This window comes from Globicephala melas, chromosome 2 (genome assembly GCF_963455315.2).
Source record: "Globicephala melas chromosome 2, mGloMel1.2, whole genome shotgun sequence".
NCBI classification, from domain to species: domain Eukaryota; kingdom Metazoa; phylum Chordata; class Mammalia; order Artiodactyla; family Delphinidae; genus Globicephala; species Globicephala melas.
The window spans coordinates 15,252,715-15,274,006 of NC_083315.2; the positions used below are offsets into that span (position 1 = coordinate 15,252,715).

Below are 21,292 nucleotides of genomic sequence, written 5' to 3' on the forward strand. Positions count from 1 at the left end.
TGGAGTTTTTCAGGTAGTCAAGGTGAGAAAGAGTAATATGGGCAAAAAGGAACAACACGAACACTCATAAGAATACTAGAAGTGCACAGTATGCTAAAGAACAGAAAACAGCCAAATGCAGATAAAGCTTCGTTCTAGAATTTCTTCAGGCATTTGATTCAAATCTATACTCATTGAATCTTGCAATCATAGAATCACAAGCCACCTAGTCAAATCCCCAGAGGCAAAATACCACGATGTTCATAACTTAGGAGTACAGACGCTGGCCAGAAGACTGAGGTTTAAACCTGAACTCCACCGCCTTTCTTGCACTTTGTCTTTGGTAAAATTACTTAATTTCACGGTCTCATCTCCTTACCTGCCAAATTAGACACCGTATCATCTGATCTGTAGGTTTATGTGAAGGCCAAAGGCATGTCAAACACTTAAGAGGTGCCTGATGTAAGCCAGTAGCATACCTCAGATTTTTAACATTTGCGTCAAATGAAAGAAAAGCCATAGGATGGTTCCAGCAACTATGACTACATATTTTCATTTTCCTTTAGCCTGCCCCAGGCAACACCTGCCCCACACCTGGTAGAATGGACACTCCTTAACTGTTCCACATTCCAATCGTACTCTGTTGTGTGGATGTACCATAGTTTATTCAGCCACTCTCCTATATGTGGGCATTTAGGTTGTTTCCAATATTTTGAAATTATAAAAATGCTTACAGCAAGTAACCTTGTGGACATTATTCTCATAGTGCTGGAATTGTACCAACAGTATAAATTCTAGAAGTGGAATCGTTAGGTTCAAAAAGTAAATGAATATGTAGTTTTTTTAGATGCTGCCGAAAACAAAATTATACCAATTTACCATAAAAATATATACCAATTTTTATACCATAAAAATTATACCAATTTGCATTTCTACTAGCCAAGTGCTTGTTTCTTTATATCCTTACCAACAGAATACGTTGCTCATCAGAGAGGTGGGGAATAGCAGCTTAGTATGGTTTTAATTTGTCTTTATCTCATGAATGAAGTTGAATTATTTTCATAGGTTTAAGCATAATTTTACATATTTTTAAACTAATCATTGTCCATTTTCTTAATGTGATGTTTGGACTTCCTCGTATTTTAAAACAGCTCATTAAGTATTAGGGATATTTTCATTTTTCTGAGATATATAATACAAGTATTTTCTCTCAGATTGCCAGCTGTCTTTTGATGTTGCATATTGTATATTTTGTGTCATGCAAAAGATTCTTTCTAACCAAAATTTATGTAGTCAAATTTATCAGTGTTATATTTGATTGCATTTGGACTTGAGTCATTGAAAAAAGCTTTATTCTTACATCCAGATTACAGAGGAATTCACCATGTATGTAAATGGTTTTAAATTCACCCTAGTATGTATAATTTCATTTTGAATTCTGATCTACCTGAAGTTTATTTTTATGTGTGTATGGCGTGAGGTGTGGTTCTAATTTTTATCTTTTTCCAAATAGCTAACTAGTTGCTCCAACACTGCTTGAAAGTCTATCCTGTTCAGTGACTTAAGATGCCATCTTTACCATTTACTAAATTTTCATGTGCAATTGGATATATTTCTAGAATTTTTACTCTATTCTGTTAGTCTGAAATGTCTATAATGCCTATTCAAGTTCCTGTACCACATTGCTTTAATAATAAGGACTTAATTCTGTTTATTCTAGGGCTACTCAGCCTCTAGTAGCTTGTCTTTTTCAGTGTTTAACCAGTTAATTCCATGTGTATTTTTCCATGGGAACTTTAGTACCAAATTGTTTACCCCAATTTGTGGGTATTTTTGTAGGGATTGTGTTAAATTTATAGATTAACCGAGGGAGAATCAAGGTCCTTAAGATGTTGCGTCAGCTACCCAGAAAAGGAAAATGTCTTTCTACTTGTTTAAGACTTTTGGGATTGTTTTTAATCATACAGGTTTGCTTTTATTTTTCAAATTTATTCCTAAATATTTTATCTTTTTATTTTTGTTGTGAGTAGGGTTTCCTTTTCTACTTTTTCCTCTAGTTTTGTGTATACAGACTATTGATTTCTGAATGCTAATTTTATATCCTCCAAACTTATTGAATTGATTTTAACTTTTGAATTAATATTTATGATTATTTTATAAGGTTTTCCAGGTATACTATCATGATAATTTAACTTCTTTCCTAATTTTTATGCTTCCTTTTTTGTTTTTTGGTCTTGTTTTGTTTTTGGTCAAATTGTATTGACTACTATCTCTCATAAAAATGTTAAATATCAGTGAAGATAGTGGTCATATGTGCCTTGTTCCTAACATCTTCATGGAAATGCCTTTTGTGATTCTCTATTAAGATGCTGATTTAGGAATAAAGAATTTATTTTTTATAATTTCAAGGAAGCATCAATTGGATATCAATTCATATTATCCTTAGTGCTTTTTTTGAAAAGACTTAAGACTTTTTTTTAAAACCCTGGAGAAAATCGTAATAGATTTCTTTGGCTCTCTGCTTTCAGAAGTTTAATGCTTGACTAATCCCTTTTCCTTATTATTTGGTCTTTTTCCCTAGAGGTCATGAGGATATTTTTCTTTGGTTTAGAGCTTAATATTTTTACTAGGATATATCTTGCAGTTGCTAGGTTTGTGTCAAATTTCCCAGGTAACTGTTGACCCTTTCATTATGTAAATTCAGGTTTTCTTTCATTGCTGAAAGTTTTCTTGGATTATAGTTTTAAATATTAATTCTGTTCCATTGTTTTGTTTTTCCTTTTTAGGGACTCAAACTGCAGTTGCTCTTTGAACAACTTGGGGTTTAAGAGTTCCAACTCCTGCACAGTTGGAAATCCATGCATAACTTTACGGTCAGCCCTCTGTATTTGAAGTTCCACATCCTCAGATCCAAGCATTCATGAAACGTGTTGTACTGTAGTGCATATTTTTTGGAAAAAATCTGCATGTAAGTGGACTTATAATCTGCATATAAGTTGTGTGCAGTTCAAATCCATGTTGTACAAGGGTCAACTGTACATCCATATTCTTTGTCTTCCACTTCAAATACTTTCTCTTTGATTCTTTTTACTTTATCTCATTTTCATTCCCTTGGTTATTTCCCCACCTTTGTTCACAATTCCTTAATAAATTTAATTTGAATATGTCCTCCCTTGGGAGAACTGTAATTTAGTCTTTCTTTCTTTTTTATTTAATTTTTTTCCTGAGTTCCATTGATTCTTATTCGATTCTTACTGTTTTGTTGTCCATTTGTACTTAGACTTTGAATTTCTCAATTAAGAGTTTTTTCCAATATCCCTAAATGTTTTTTCTGACAATATTTAATTTACTTTGGAGTTGGGATCTTAGAGTATTTTTTTTGCTTCATCTTTCTTTATTTCCTTCTTTCTTCCTTTTTCTCTTTCTTTCTTTTTTTGGTGGAGGAACGAGAGTGTTCCTAAGCTAAATTTTATTTTAAACAGTGGTTTTGTAGAGATGGAAATTGCATTTATTCTTCATTTCAAGCCTAGGGCTGTAATGAGGTAGTTTACAAGATTCCTAGTTTAAGAGCACCCTCTTCTGTCATTGTACAATTCCCAGAGTTTCTTTAATGGGTGACATTTTTCTTTTTTGGTATCCATGCTGTCCTACAAACTGTAGAGTAATTTCTTTTTAGTATAATGAGCACATCATAGGCTCACTCAATATATTGGGTTGGCCAAAAGATTAGTTTGGGTTTCTCCGTAAGATGTTATGGAAAAACCCAAATGAACTTTTTGGCCAACCCAATACTCCTTGCAGCACACATAGAAAGTACCCAATAGTTCCTCTGTGGTTGATAGTTTGGGTTATGGTGAGGCCATATGCTCATATCAATAATTTAAGAACATATTTAATATTGATATTTTTTCCTTGAAACTTCAGAACTTTCTATTTGTATTCATTTGTTCATCCTTCATTCAATATATCATTCAAATGGTTCTTACAATGTCAGGTATGAATTTGGTACTAGTCATGAAAAGGTATGGGAAACATACCTTTTGAAGACAATGGTCTTCAAAATGTTTGCCCACACACCCTAAAAGAGTTTTTGAAAAAACTTTGTAGTCCCTTTAATTTTAAGTCAAAGTTAAATTTTTTTCATCTTTAAGAAATTGCAAAGGATGCACTCTCCAGGCTACTATAAATAAAACTCTTAGACCGCTCAAATGTAGACACTGAAATGTAAATACCATAGTGATTGGATACACAACATCTTCCAACAAAAAATACATGAAGACATTTGCCTTTAATATTTAGAATTTTTAATAGTTCCTTTTCCTCCTTAAACTAGTATTTTGATTTCCCTTTCCAACTGATTTTTATCCTTCATATTATAGATTATTTTTTAAAATTTTCAGTGAGCATAACTGTCTAAGAGTTTATCCTTACATATAGAACTAGTAAAAATTGGGAAAAACAAATTTTGATAGTCATAAAAAATAAAATTGCATTGGAAATATATTTCTTAATAGGATAGGTAGGGCAGGTTTTAAATAGGTAATTTCGTAAAACAAACACTTGTAAAAAAACATAATGAGGGAAGCAATAGCGGAGCCCGGAAGGAGCAATGAGCCATTCTTCCTGGTTGGTATGGGAAAGGATTCCCAGAGAAAATGCCATTTATATTGGATCTTAAGCATTAAAAGGCATCCTTTGGGAAAATAGGGTAGAAAAAGAAAACTCTAGGCAGAGGGAACAGTGTGTGCAAAGCTTGGAGAAAGAGGAGAAGACCACCTGTCAAGGCAAAAGATCTTTTTGGACATGTTAAATTTGTGATGCCCATTAGATATCCAGATGCGATCTGGTGTCTTTTTGGGGACTGAATTTAAGAATGTGGAATTTAGTGGAATAGGTTTGGGCTGCTGATAGATTGTATTCAAAGCCAATAAATTAACCCAAGCTTAGATGAGATCATATAGTAAGTGAGGGTAGGAAGAAAAGAGAAGAATTTCAAGCACTGAGGATTGGAGTACTACAATATTGCAGGAAAGGGAAGGAACAAGTAAAGAACAGTGAGAGTGATGGCCAGTGATATCCCCCAAATCAGGTAAAGAAAAAGGGTAATTCACTCTCAAATACTCCCATGTAGAGAAGGTAAGAAATGAGAAATTACCGTTTTTATTGCCTTTTAAATCCCAGGTTAAAGTGCCTTTCTAATATAAGGGTTTCCTAGAAATGGTATTTAAAATTTCCGAAAGGTATTTTTTTTTTGTCACCCGTCTATTTTTTATTTCTTTTGGATATCTAGGAATTTTTGCTTTCTGTATTTTGTTACTATGTCATTTGATACACAGAGAGTTTTGCCTATTGTAACTTTTTAGAGTGTATCATTTTAATTTAAAATGATATAGCCTTTTAAAAACAATATAGCCTTTAAAAAATGTGCTTATACTATAATTCTGTGGGGTTTTTGATATTAATAAGGTCATTACTGTGTATTTTTATTTTTATTAGCCAAATCATTTTTTCTTACCTTTTGTTTCAGTCCTTCTTCTAGATATATTTCTTGTTTAAAATGAAATTATGCATGAAATATAATATGTTTATGTAATAAGAATATATATGAAATAAATATATATAGTAAAATTCTATATATGTATATAATTATATATGTATTTTAAATCTGATGCTGCTTCCTATTTCTCTCTTTTAGCCTGGCTAACTTCTTTTCTTTTCTTTCTTGTAACCTCTTTCCTGCCCTCCATATTAATTTGGATTTTATATTACATAGCTCACTCTATTTTTCTAATAAACATATTGGTATAATTGAAATAATGATCGAGCCTCCTTAAGTGAGGAATAATTTACCTCTTTCAGCTCACGGTTTGTGTCTTCAGCCCTCAAACATGCCAAGTTGTTAATGTTTCTCAAGTAATGGAAAACCATGGTTCACCTAGTAGTTTCTACTCCTGTGGATAATTACAAGCTCCCAGCAACACAAATGACCTTATACATTCTCTTTCCTCTGGATTATAGATAAAACCTTAGATTTCAAGAGGAAATCCAAAGGTTTTTGTGAGAGGCTTCCTCAGGAGAGCATGAAATTCTTGTATTCACAATGGCCTGGATGAGAGGGGGGCTTTGGCCTTCTGTCCTTACTTCTTTGGGTGCCAAAGACAATGAATTCCCACTCTTGGGAATAAGAGAATAGGGCTTGACATAAAGCCAAAACCTTTCCACAGTGCCCTATAGTTACTCTAAAACTATATTCTAAAGCTGTCTTCACTTAACCTTAAATCCAAAAATGAGTACCTGTATGTGACAAATGAACTGGACACTAAATTTAATTGGAAATGAATCTGACACTAAATGCAATTAGAAATAATCTAATCATTATTTGGCATTTCATTAAGACACATTATGCTTAAAGTAAGGAATTGTGCAAGGATAAGTCAAAGGATGGGTATTGCAAGATACTGTGAAACAAAATATTCAAGAACCAAATGACCAGGACTTCCCTGGTGGCACAGTGGTTAAGAATCCCCCTGCCAATGCAGGGGACATGGGTTCCATCCCTGGTCTGTGAAGATCCCACATGCCGCAGAGTGACTAAGCCTGTGAGCCACAACTACTGAGCCTGTGCTCTAGAGCCCGCGAGCCACAACTACGGAGCCTGCGTGCTGCAACTACGAAGCCCACGAGCCTACAGCCTGTGCTCCACAACAAGAGAAGCCACCGCAGTGAGAAGCCCGCGCACCGCAACGAAGAGTAGCCCCTGCTCGCTACAACTAGAGAAAACCCGCACACAGCAACGAGGACCCAAGGCAACCAAAAAATAAATAAATAAAATAAATTTACTAAAAAAAAAAATAAGAACCAAATAATCTGTAGTAGGATTAATGGGGTTAATTAAATGATGACAAGCCCATATATTAAATACTATATACTACACAGCATAAAACAGTGGCATAGTAATACTGATGGCTAGCATTCCTGTAATGTCTTTTATGTGTCAGGCTCTGTGCAGAATGTCTTACATATATTAACCCCTCTAAATCTCATAACTGCTCTATGAGGTAAGTGCTGTTATTTTCTCCATCTTATCAAAGAAGAAGCAGAAACACAGTCAGATTGAGGGATTTACCCAATATTAGACAGCTGGTAAGTAGTGGATCTAGAGTCATGTTTACTGACGTGGAAGAACAGCATGATATTTCATGAAGAGATTAAAAAAAACACAGCACAAAGTATACTGCAAAGTGTAATTCACATTTCAGTAAGAAATAAATGTACGCTCGTGTGTGCATGTTTGTGAAAGGAAAGCCACATGGATATAAGCCATATACTACTCAAGAGTAGGATTTAGGTGTTGGGATTTCTACTTTTTGCCTCATACACTATTTTATGCTTTTAAAAAATTTTATTGCAATACACATGTATCACTTTTGCAGTTCACAATTTAAAGAAATAAAAATTTGAATGAAGAGACTACCATATTATACTATGAAAAAAATATTCAAAAGTCTCTTTTTTTCACCCCTACATAGCAGAAAGCACTCAGTCCAGACAGTTATTTTGATGGTAATTACAGTTATTTAGCTATTCGCAAAGTATTATTTACTATCAAAAGTAACATATTAAAATACTTCATTAGCTTTCTGGTTAGTGAATTCCTCTATACATTTTGCTGCATTAATTTCCTTTCTTTGGTCCTTCTCTCTGTCAATCCTCCTGTCACATCTCCTCCCCACATTAGAGTTTTCTCACTTGAGAGAAAGAAGTTTCGAACATCACCATCTGGATTTCAACTTTTAAAGTTTATTTAAGTACATGAGGATGTTGCCAAGAAGGCAAAACTCTTTGCTTGCTCAGCTGAGACTAACTACAGCGGGGAGCTTTCCTGTCTAACCATCAGGGTTAGAGAAGACAAAAATTCAAATGTCCTTACTGTAAACAGCTGACAGCAAATAACATGACCCACTCAGTTGATGCTTAATAAACATTTACGCCATCATTCTCAATTTCTTCCAGGAGATTTTTAGAAATTAATATTACTTATTCTGTATTTCCATCAAGTTATAGTTTGTGGTAAGTTAATTTCCATGGAAACCGATACAGGGAAAAGTATAATTTTGCTAAGATGTTGTGAGATAAATTATGTAGTGCATTTGAGAGCCAAATACTTTGAGAAACCCATTAATATTTCCATTTCAACAATGTTAAAACAGTGTTATATTTCATCATAAAATTTTTTGTTGTTGTTTTACTTGGTAGAGGTTTTTGCATTTTTTAGGGATAAACAACTTTTCCTAAAATATGAGTGTTGACTCAGAAGGATATAAGAATGTAAACAACTATTAATCAGTTTTTTTTCCAGATACTCCTGCGTGCTTTGTTATGACTTGAGTATCAACCTGAAACCATTTCTCTAATAAGCAAGGCAATATATCCATCGGTCTGTTAGACTAACAAGTCATAAACACAAATATAATGGAATATGCATCATTTCCTTTAGAATTTATGAAACAGTTTGCACAATTTCCTAAAGGGTGAGCGAAAAAAAAAATCAAGTCATCTTTGATATGCAGTATAAATAATTCCCAGAAGAAATCACAAGGACTGTTTTTGTTTATTTTTGCTTTAAGTATGCAAGTATGTTCCTTATCTGTACCTTAGCTACTCATAAGCATCCACTGAAAAAACCGGAAAAAGCTTCTATTTATGAATTAATTTTATCCTTGTCTTGTTAGAAAAGAAAAATATGGAATTTGAAATAAAAAGGGAGATAGGAAATACAGACACTAAGTTCATCTGAAATAGGATGATACCCATATAAAACATTTTATAACCTTACATAAATATTAAAAAAAGGAATAATGAGTACTGTTAAAGCCAACTGTCCCATACAATATAAAATGTTGAGAGACATAAAATCATGTGAAATAACTGATATTTTTCTAAAATACACTCACATCTTCCTTTCTCTTATTCAGACAGATAAGTGTAAATGGTGTCATTATCCACTATTTTTACCTTAATAACCACATGTTCATTCATTAGATCAGCCTCAAGAAAAATAAAACGACAACAATACATGTTAAAAAAAAAAAAAAGGCAATGGTTCTTACCGACACACAGGACCGTTTTTCTCCACTACACAAGTCCCACCATTTCTGCAGTAACCTCTTGGACACTCTAAAACGAAGCATCCGAAAACCCACAGTTAATTATAAATATTACTAGGAAGAAGGAGAACGTATTACTGTTAGTCGTTGCATTAAATCTAATCATGGAGAGTAAATTGCTTCTAGTTGCTAAAAGCACAGAATTCTTTCAGGTTACTTTCCTGTACCCCCCAAATTTGTTCGATGCCGCCTGCTGTCCTGGACGTGTTCATTCTCTTTACATGCGCAGTGCTTGACCACAAGAGACTTTTTTTCTCCCGTGGATTAGGTACAATCTACTTATCTAGAACGTCTGCATGACATATTTGCCATTACCCTGAAATGTTTTCTTTACTGAAACATTTCTTCAGCTCCACACTGCTGTCACTGTACCACGGCAGATAAATGCTTTGCATGGGTGACTGTCATTTTGATAAGATGTCACTTGTGTGCACGCTCTTGTCCTAGCTCCACGTCCGTGACAGATGTCAGCACAGCTCAAATGGATCCTCGATGCCCTGGCCCTGCTTATTTTGCTGCTCGTATCATTCCTGAGTTCTAGGTTAGCATGAACATTTATTTTCAAAGGTGGTTTGTTTATAGGTTAAAAAGAAGCTAAATAGTTTCACGTAGTCACGGTTGTAGAAGTGATTAGTGATTTCAACTCTTTCCTTTACACCGTCTCCTTGTACTGTCACTACAAAATCCTGATCCATTAAGACCTGTCAATTTCCTTACTTAATCCCCTAGTTACTCTTCTTGGCTTTTTTAACACCTCCTCTCTTGTAGGAGACCATTCTTCCCCGGTTGGGCTACCATAACTCTAATACTTGATGGAAACCTACACTGCCTTTAGTTTGTAATTCAACACATCTATTCTGAGTCCCTGTTCAATGTCTGGCACTCGGCTAGGCACTGGATATGGAATGATAAATAATACAGGTAGCTTACACAGCTGTTAAGGCTGCGGGCACTGGAGCCAGATCACCTGAGTTGAAAGTTCAGCTCAATTTATTAGCTGTGTGATACTGAGTAAGGTAACTAACCTCTCTGTGCCTCAGGTTTCTCTCTGTTAAACAGGGTTAAAAAACAGTTCCTGTCTCACAGGGTTGTTGAGAATGTTAGAACACTAGGCTCATAGTACGTGTTTAAGAAATGCTGATCTAAAAATGATATAGGCACAGTCTCTGCTCTCACTGAACTTCCACCTTCATGGAGGATGCAAAAAAGTGACGAGGGGATTAAAATACAGTACTAAAAGTAGTCTAATTTGGGATGAATGTAACAAGGGTAATGGGAACACCAAGAGAGCACATAAGTCAAATTTGGGGAATAAGGAAAAGCTTTCCAGAAAAACTTTTACTTGGGCAGGTGTGCGTGCGTGTGTGTGTGTGTGTGTGTGTGTGTGTGTGTGTACCTGTGTGTAAAGGTAAGCATAGGGACACAGGCATGAGAAGACAGTGTGGTGTACTTGACAAACTGAGGGAAGTTCAGCCTGGTTGGATTGTTGGCAATATGAAGTATAGTAAGTATGAGAGAAGGTCAGAGACACACAGGGGCCAGATCATCTGGGTTCAGTGAGGAGTTTAAAGTTTATCCTAGGAGACCAGGATTTTAAGAAGGGAAGTAGTATGCTTTGTGCTTTAGAAAGATAATTCTGGCTACAGAGTTTACAGTCAACAGAAGGTCCAAGAGTAAAATCTGAGAACACAGTTAAGTCTTTTGTAGCAAATCCAGGAATGCCTGAATGAAAGGGATGGGGTGGAAGCATTCACAGTTGTGGGAATTTATAACATATTTAAATGTTGGGATTGAAACATCTTGGTGATTATTTGGGAAAGTCAAGGATGATGTTCAGATATCTGACTGGGCTCCTGGTTAATTGATGGCTTGATTCCTTGAGTTGGGGGATTTATGGGAAAAGGAAGATTTTAAAGGGAAAGATGCCGTGTTGTAGGTGCCTAAGGGACATTCGAGTGGAAGTATTCAGTGGGCAGGATTTGTAGGTCTGAAGCCAAGATGAAATATTAACACACAGAGAGAAGCCATTTACTTGGGTAGGGGAAGAATGATGATCGTGAGGCAGAGTAGGAAAGTAAAGAGGAGAAATAGAAACGTCATGTAGGCAATATTCATTGAAGGAAAACGTGGGAGGACAGGGCGTCTCGAGAGAGTCAGATTGTCATGCCAGTCTCTGAATGCTCAGAAGGGGATACAAGAGGCATTAGCAAAGAGGAAAATAGGGAAGGAGGGAGGGTGCATTTTGGGAAAAAACTTGAAATATACCATGTATTTGGTATCTTGTTTGCTTCAAAAGTTTTCAGTGTTTTGCTTTCCCAGGGGTATATTTCCCATCTTGCCTTCCTCAAATCTTCCCATTTAACTGTAAGAAGGAAGTGCAGTGCTGGAGATGGGTGTAAAGAGCTACACCCCTTAGGCTTCGGGGGCAGACTCAGCTGAACAGAGCAAATGTGAAACTTCCTTCATAAACAAGAAATTAGCTGGTCTGACTAAAAATAGCCCATCAATACGATAAAGCATAAATAGATACATACCTTGTTAGAGGAACCATTTTATGGTTATTTTGGGCCTTAGGTACAATTTTAATCTTCCTCAAATAAGAGTTGTATTTTAGCAAAAAATCAGTAGAGTGTCTGATACTGCACAACATCAAAATATACACAGCTGCACATTTTTTTCTGGGGTCATTAAAATTTGCTTTGATGCCTGCTTTACATCAGAATGATTCTGTGGGAATCTAAATATGTATTTTCTTGCACGAGATAGTGGAGCACAGTGGAAACAACACAGGCATTGGCTGCAATAAAGAGTGAATCCTGGTGTTTGGGTGGACAGAAGATTTGTAGATTATCTCTGCGAGAAGTTTTTCTAAGTTTCTGCCTTAGACCCAGGTTCTTTATCCAGAAGATGGGAAGACACAGTACAAGTATTTTCATCTTTAATCTACTCAAAACAATTTACAGCAGAGAGCAGATGAAATGGGGAAAGACATGGGTACACTAGGTAGTAATGAAGAGACTAAATATTTTTAGTAGATAATAGTTGGGACCTAGAAATCCATAAGTGTAATATTAGAATTAGCACTATTATTGTCTCACTGCCTTGTACCCTCTTGAATTGGTTATTATGACCATGTGTCTGCAAGCCAATAGGACTCACAGTTAACTACGTGGAAATATCATTCTGTAAAGGAGTTACATTCAATCCCACTCTGGTGTGTTACTTTGGACGAGCAGAAAAACACATATAAGCTGGACAAGTGAACAGTATAAAAACAAAAGTAACTTTTGAGCTTAAATCTAAATAATTTGCAGTTAGGCACACACACAAACATATATATATATATATTTTTTTTTTTTCCTTCTAAATTGCGTGGAGACTAGGGAAGTGATGGCTATTCCATGATGGACTGTTGGGAAGACTGATAATCATGTGAGTTCTGGTTTTTCCCTCTGTGATACTTGGTTTAGTTAATGAGTTATGTGTTGTCGTTGGGCTAGGTATTTTAGGTATAAGGTTCATCATGTTTAAAGTGAGGATGACCTTTTTTATAGGACTGTTGGGAGGATAAAATTAAATTTATTTATAACAATTTTACACTAGTGAATCGTATGCATAAAGTATTAAATGATTGTTCTCATCCATCTCTCTGTATTTGGAGGTTCTTTGAGTTTGCCATGAAACCTAATTTCTATTACCACTGCTCTCTCTCCAAATTCTTCTTTTTCTTTTCTTTTCCCTCTTCTATCATCATGATCACCATAACCACTACTGGTTACTGAAGACTTGCTCTATGTCAGAGACTGTCCCAAGAGTTTTACTGGTGTTACTTCATTTATTCCTCACAACATTATGTGGTATATCCCATACTTACCCTTTTTTTTTTTTTTTTACAGAGGAAGAAACTGGTCAATAATATAATGTGCTCAAGTTAATAGCAAGGGAGCACCAGATATTCATCTAAATTCTGGTCCTCTAATTCTAAAGCCTGTTAGTATAAAAATGTCAATTATTCAGTTCAGAATTTCTATCACCCCTTGTGTTTCTTGATATTATGGGATCAAGAACCCTTTTGAATTGTATGGTATTTATGCTTTGTCATGGATTAAATATATATATACACAATAAGCTACATGTAGTTTCAGGAGCTCCATGGATTATAAGAGTTCACCAGAAGCTTGTGCAGCAAACCAAATTCCTAGTGGGCACGGACTGTTTCTTTATCTTGAAATCTCAGCACAAGAACTGCAGGAGGGATTAACCATGTTTCAGAAACTTGAAGTTGCTTCACAGTACTTGTATGAGAAGTTTTGTGTTATGTTTTGGTTTGGTTTTCAAAAACTTCTGAAACTTTGTTAAGCTATATTGTTATTATTCATATATTAAGCTAATAATATCTCATCCTATAATTGTATATTTTTAGTGCCTTTCCCTAATTCTCCTTCAAACAGGTGATTATCATAATTACAGTATCACCTTAACATAACCTTTATTAACCTCTACTACTGCAAATGACTGGAAAAAGACTTTCAATTTACATTAACTCGGATGTATCCTGTTCAATAATTTGCTGTTGCCTAAGCAACCAAAAGTTGCAAATAATATGCCTTTTTAATGTAATTTGGGAATAGATAGGACTCACTGAAATATACTTAACCTGCAACACTCATGCAATGCCTGAGCTTGAGGTTTCTGTTAATGAGTTAAACCTTGAGGTGAGGGGAGACCAGATGCTCACCATCTGTTGTGTGACCACTGGGAGAATTACTGGATGCTGTAAGGACTGGCCTCATAAATGTCTATGAAATGCTGACCTTAAAAGAATATGATGCTTGAAAAGAGAGAGGAAGGTGGAATGTGCATGGGCACAGCATGGATGAGACTTAAAGGTTTTCTTAAAAACAGTGACTTTATCATATTTGATTGACAAACCAAAAAGCACAGAAAATATAAATAAGAGAATGCATAATGTAATACGGATCTTATTTCTGAGAACTGTTTCACTAGTTCTTTATTTCATTTTAACCCAATAGCTGTGGCAATATGACCTATACTTTGTAAATGAACTAAACGAATTGGTGAGTGACAGAAATGATGGACAACAAAAATGTGTTCTATATTATTACCTATAGGTTGTCTATCACGCAGGATGAATGGCAGGTCTTCTGTTTTCTGTTTCTTTGTATTTTTAAATATAGAACATGTCAAAGCAGACAATGAACTGTAACATGTTACAATATATTTGTTCTCATATAGGTCTATCCTGAAGAAAATCTCATTTTTATGTAAATACGTTTGGGTACTGGACATAAGTGCTGTGTCTTAATAGTTTCAAAGAATGGAATTATCTCATTAATATCTTTCTTACTCTGAAGAGAGTAACAGAATTTCCTTCTGGGTATCTAATCTGATGTATAAGCATGCATAGTAGAGAAGTAATGCCAAAGAGCATTCATCCTCACGTATTTTATGGAATCAGATTTGTGCCCTTCTTGATTTCCCTTTGTACTCATAAAATTCAGTGCTGCACAAGTACTCATTTTTAGTAGCATAAAAAAAGATATTTTTTGCACTATGATTTTATTTGAATTATCATGCTTTTGTCACTTATAACATTCTTCTATCTTGAAAGATACAAAAATATATTCTTTCCTAGTTTTGATATGAAATATCCCCAATTTATTTAGAAAATATGATTGAATACATCTTTTATCACCAATTTATATTATTGTTTAGTTGTGACATTTACATGGCCCCTAACTATCTTTTATTTTATATATCTCCTGCACGAAATAAAAATTCAATTACTCAGGAGAGATGTTAACAATGGACTATAATAAATTAGAGACTATTAAAGCAGTTTTGATAAAAGTATAATCACAAAAACACATTATCAGATCTTATAAATGTTCTAGGGTCAGAAGAAAGAAAATGTTTAAAAGTTAGTCTGAAGTTAAATAAATTGACTTTTAAGCATGACTAGATCATGCAAATAGGGAGCTCTTATGAAGAAGTGAGAAAAATTACAATTTAAAAAAATTAATAACATATTAGATTGTGTAGGGGTTTCCCTATTATAGAAACCAGCAATTTGCATAGAAGAGATTAAATGCTAATGATGTTAAGTTATATTATATTAAATTAAAATGGTTTGATTTTTATTTCATGAACATGGTTTATGTAGAGTACACATGAATTCATTATATTATATACTTGTACATTTTTTATAAATGTAGCAAATTAATGTTAACATTCTTCCTGCCCCCAAACCAATAATAGTAATTCAATTATTCCATGCTTGATATTATTTAGAATTTCAAGTTTTAATATTTTTATTGTGTGCAGGTTAAGTTATTGGCTTATATTACAAAGAATATTTTAATGGATATACAGTACCTAAGCAGCTGGACTCATCAGGCTGGAAATCCATGCAGTCGGCAGAACCATCACAGCGCTTGTGCACTGGGATACAGCTGTTAGAAGAGGCACACATCAAAGCTCCATCAGAACAATTTTCATTGGCTGAAAAAAAAACAATAATTATCACCGTTTTTAAAAAACAAATTTCTTCTAATAAAATAATAAGACAGTTTATTGTTTTACCCCTCATTTTGCTAGCCCTACATTTAAACTATATATTAGAGTTCTTGGTGAAGGAAACTTCAATTTATGAAATTAAAAATTTCTTCACAAAAAGTTTGTCCATAGAATCATCTCCCAGTTGTGCATTATGTAGTATTATTCGTGTATGTGTGTATAAAATGCATTGTATGTACTATATAGTCCAAACTGATTTTAGACTAGAGTCAACTTTAATAGCAAGGCAGATCTCTTTGTACTTCTGTTGCTCCCCTAACATCTCTATATTATGTGCAACTGAACTAACAGAGATTGTAATTTGTTTGAATGTTCATCCATTTCCAACTGGGTTATAAGTCACGGGTAGTCACTGGGTATCTGTTAGATCTGGGTAGTGATGTAGATCACTGCAGCCCAAGGTAATATGAGTATGTGCCTTTATAGCATTGCCAGTGCATGATGTAGGTATTTTACTAATTTCAGAGTCTCTTGTTGGCTTGATTTCAAGGGACAAGCATACATCTTGTGCATAGGACTTTGGTTGTTTCAGAAAATTGTCCTTATCAATGAACCCATCAATGATACTGACATTTCAATGGCAATCTATTTCTGCAAAGTACTTGACCTCTCTTGGATGCTACCCTTAGTCCTGTAACTGTTTTCTTGTGTTCCTTCCTCTTGCTCTCTAGTCTTTCCAGGATTATAACTTCCTGTAAGGCAGTGGACTGTTCTACACTCCTTTTACGAGTTAGGGCTAAACCAGAACCCTTCATTCCAGGCCACCATCATGCATTTCCAGTCTCCTGTTTGCTTCAGAACCTGCAAACCAGCAGGCTTGGTTCTATTCCAGTTTTGTTCCAGCCCTGTATTAATCATGTCCCTGAGCCTTTTTAGGGTCATTTCTTCTATCTAGCATTGTTATGTGCTTGGAGTAGAGGGAAAGTGTCAAAGAATGAACCTACTGCACCATCTTGTCAGGATTTCTGGATCGATTTCAAAAGCACTAAATAATAATGATATTGATCTAAGCTGCATTCCTATTCCTGTTCCTTTGAGCCCTGAGTTTCTGCAGAGATATGTGGAAGGCAGCAGTGAAGAGCCAGGGCTTTCTGGCACTTACCCCAAGTTCAACAAGAATAGCTCTGCTTCTCTCTGATGCACTTAATGGTTTCATATACAATATCTTATTTGAATATTTTAACCCAAACCTATTGCCAAAAATTTAAAAAGGATTTATCTGGAAAGTTACTTCTACTAGAATAAAGACAATTAAGTTCAAATTTCTCAAGCTAAATTGATAGTTTAGAAGACTCAGGAGTAAATATCCCCATGCATGGGTCTTGCATAGATTTTGTCAGTTCGGTCACAAATTTTTCTTTTTTTAAAGTATATTTATGGGCTGGAAGGAGTTGTCTATTTGAATTATCATAGGTTACTGACAAAGTTCAGTTTGAGAACCGCCTATCAAAAGTTATTGTCAAGTGGAACATAAAAATGTTTTTTAAGGCACCCTGATGTACATTGCAGCACTATTTACGATACCCAGGACATGAAAGCAAACTAAATGTCCATCAACAGAGGAATGGATAAAGATGTGGTACATATATACAGTGGAATATTACTCAGCCATAAAAAAGACCAAAACAATGCCATTTGCAGCAACATGGATGGACATAGAGATTGTCATACTGAGTGAAGTAAGTCAGACACAGAAAGCCAAATATCATATGATATCGCTTATATGTGGAATCTTAAAAAAGGATATAAATGAACTTATTTACAAAACAGAAGTAGAGTGACAGATATAGAAAACAAACTTATGGTTACCAGAGGACAAGGAGGGGGAGGGATAAACTGGGAGAGTGGGATGACATATACACACTACTATATATAAAACAGGTAACTAATAAGAACCTACTGTATAGCACAGGGAACTCTACTCAATACTCAGTAATGGCCTGTATGGGAAAAGAATCTAAAAAAAGAGTGGATATATGTATATGTATAACTGATTCACTTTGCTGTACACCTGAAACTAACACAACACTGTAAATCAGCTATACTCCAATAAAAAATTTAAAAAAAAGAGTATGTATTTCCATTGACTAAAAGTGCTGGGTCTGAAAAATCAAAGTGATACTCCTCACTGAGCAATTCTTCCTGCTAGAACATTAATTCACACCAATAAATATTATTGAGGTGCCACTATAAGTAAGACATTATGCTTAGCACTTCCACTGGTGAGTGCAGGAGAGAAATTTTTAAAAACAGTAACCAAAACATATACAGCAACAAAAGCAAGATAACAATATAAGAATGATTAATGGTTCAAAATAATAATAAGAGAAATGTCATACAGCCAGACTTAGAAAAGCATTGGTATAGATAAGTATGATAAAAATAAGAGATTCCGTTAGCATAGGGAAGTCTGTAAAGGGTGAAAGTAAGAATAGAGTCTTGAGATATGTTTTAAATTTTAATGTTTCCAGAGAATAGCCATTTAGCAGAGTGGGAATCAAGTCTACAGATTGGGAATCAATAAGTTTGATACTAGAACAGTGAGTAAAAGCAGTTTGCCTTGGACTGGGGAGTTTGTGTGAAGAGGTAGGACAGACAAATCTAAAAAATGAGGCTGAAACCGGATTGTAGAAATGGCTAAGGTGCCAGGAGAAGAGATGATCTTTAAGCTTTTCCAAAGGGTGACATAATTTAGGATATGTAATACATCAACAAGATAAATAATATTCCAAACCAAGTAAACTAAAAAATAGAATAATTTTCCAACTCCTATTAGATGAAGAGATGTTTGTAAAAAATGAATGTGTGAATATATACATGCCTCAATATATCCATGTATGTGTATGTATACATATTTTCTTATCATTGTTTTTCATTGCAAGGAGCTGAGGGACCATACAAGATAATAGTTTTATGATTTTAAACAATATAATGTGTTGAAATTTGTATACAAAGATGAGACATACTCACCTACTTGTAAAGCATTATTTTGGACCCTTCTTCTCTCAGAAATACTAATCCAATCCTTAACCTAATTTCCAGTGTGACTGAGAGCTTATTTTCAAGTTGACTGTACAATGAAGAGTTCTAACTTGTAAGCGGTATAAGTGCTCAACTATGGCCCAAACAGCATTGAAACACATAAAAAGTATATAAGAAAATAAATGGTTTCATTTGTAGAAAGTTTTACTTTTTCATTTTTATCGAAAGTTTAGATAGTTAAAAATTGGCCTTTCACTTTATGAAATTTGAAACAAAAATCTTAGTTTCCGTGGCATTTTAAATGGTATAACGTTAAAGTTAGTATTTATTAATTTCTTTTTAAAAGTGGGTTGAGGGCTTCCCTGGTGGCGCAGTGGTTGAGAGTCCGCCTGCCGATGCAGGGGACACGGGTTCGTGCCCCGGTCCGGGAAGATCCCACATGCCGCGGAGAGGCTAGGCCTGTGAGCCATGGCCGCTGAGCCTGCGCGTCCAGAGCCTGTGCTCCGCAACGGGAGAGGCCACAACAGTGAGAGGCCCTCGTACCGCAAAAAAAGAAAAAAAAAAAAGTGGGTTGAAAATAAATTATGTATGCAATTAATACTTACTGACACCTATACAGCAAAGGACTGAATGCAGCAAAGCAAATGGAATCATTAGTTTCTTTTTATCCTCCATTATTAACACATACACAACAAAAACATTTTCCAAAATTAGTCCAAATAAGTTATAAACAAAATTTATAGGAAGTTCAGGTTTCAAAATGTTGCCCTGGACAATACCTACTTTTGCCACATTCTCTTTCAAACATTATGGTTTAATGTCTATAAAAATACTTATTTCAATCTGTCATCATCCTAGAGGTTCATACTCTATCTAATCGAAATACACTAAGTTACACAGAGAATTTTATGGCTTTTAGCTCATTCACTCAGGTAGATGATACATTAAAGATAAACAATTCGTGAATGGCTCATCGGAGTTACTTCCATAAAGCAAAATCCCTTTTGAAGATTATAGTTGCTGCATAAGAAGTATACACAAAGTAAGGCATGTATGACTATGGGTGTATATCCATTTACTACTAAAATGAAACTCATGTATGTAGCAGATTAAGGTTTCTAACAGCAAAGAAACTATGATCTTGGCCATGGGAATAAAGGCTACAAACCCTTCAAGGCAGACACACACGTGGCACGGAGCAGGATGGATATGTGTTCTATCCCTGAACTAAAACCAATCACTACTCTTATTGAAATATCTTAGCAGCTTAAATAATTTTAATAAAACTATAAATATAATTTAAAGTGGAAAGGATAACAATGTATTACGTTTGTATTATGTACTTTACCATATTAATTCATTTAATTCTCCAATACCTCTGTAAAAAAGACTTGATCTCTATGATTTTAATGTTGAGTAAACTGAGGAACACTCTTGTTAGGAGCTGTCAGATGCAGAGGATGATCTTTACAGTGTGATGGAGAAGCACCAAAGGATGCTGAGATCCTAGCTAACGAACTGAAAGTCCAATAATAAAACTGTGGATGATCAAGGCTGATCCACAAGTCTTAGGAGCATGGTCCATTCCCAATCTTCAGAAGTGACGCTCCACTTGATAAGACGTATTGACTACCATTGGAACATAAAGTTAGATAGTAGGAAAACTATGCACTTCTCCATCTGTTTTTCCCATTATCTCTATTAGTGATGGATAATGTGCCTCTCCTGAGCCATTCTCCATCTTCTCTCCCTGCTCTGAGCCCTGGGAGGTTGAACTCTAAGGATACATCAACGTGCTTCTTTGCCTTCTAGCGTTGGTTGGGTTTGGTTGATAGGTAGCACCAGCAAGACGTTGATGCAGAGAGAAGAGACTGTGAGATTCCCACTGGTTAGCGGCTCCGTAACCAAATGCCACTCCTTCTATCAGGTAGCTCTCCTTGACTCTAGATTCAGGCAACTGTTCCCTCCTCTCACATCCTTTGTTCTATGGATAAAGGCCCCGCTGTTACTATTCCTTATGGTTTCCCTATGCATATTACTTCCTTAACAAATAATCCCTTTATTAAAACAATCTCAAATTATACAATATCAACGTGCCATCTATTTCTTGTTAGGATATTGGCCGATACATCTGATGAAATCAAAATCTTCTTGGTGAATAGATTGCTATCAGAGGAATATCAATGAGAAGAATGTTCCTGGTTTTGTGTTATTTTCCTATATAATTAAACCATACTTATTTTTCCATTTATTTTAGGGAAAGGAAATATTTTTGGTAAAGTATCACTTCAGTGTATAAAAAAACATGTTTCCAGTGGAAAGACAACATTAAATGTGAATTATTTTTAAATTTGGACTTATCACATGCTTTGTTTGAGCATTCTGATCACTAAACGTGTATTTTTGCAAGAATAAAAGGCTTTCAAATATCAATTGCTATCGATTTTCCAGCATAAAATTGCAAACTTCTCAGAATTCTATTCCTATAACATTTAACTATGTGCAAGCCTCACAAAACCAACAAACCAAAGAACCAAACCTCTTATTTTATCCTAGACCCCACTCGA

General features: G+C 35.0%; 1 protein-coding gene across 1 annotated transcript in view; it reads right to left on the reverse strand.

The window, feature by feature from the left end:
* Window positions 1-21,292, reverse strand: part of MALRD1 (MAM and LDL receptor class A domain containing 1) — a 584,500-nt gene that overhangs the window by 82,080 nt on the left and 481,128 nt on the right. Inside the window, exons 36-37 of the mRNA XM_060293508.1 lie at window positions 15,543-15,668; window positions 9,090-9,156 (exon numbers count right to left, since the gene is read on the reverse strand). Of these exons, the coding sequence (XP_060149491.1) occupies window positions 9,090-9,156; window positions 15,543-15,668 (193 nt within the window). The remainder of the gene's footprint in view (window positions 1-9,089; window positions 9,157-15,542; window positions 15,669-21,292) is intronic.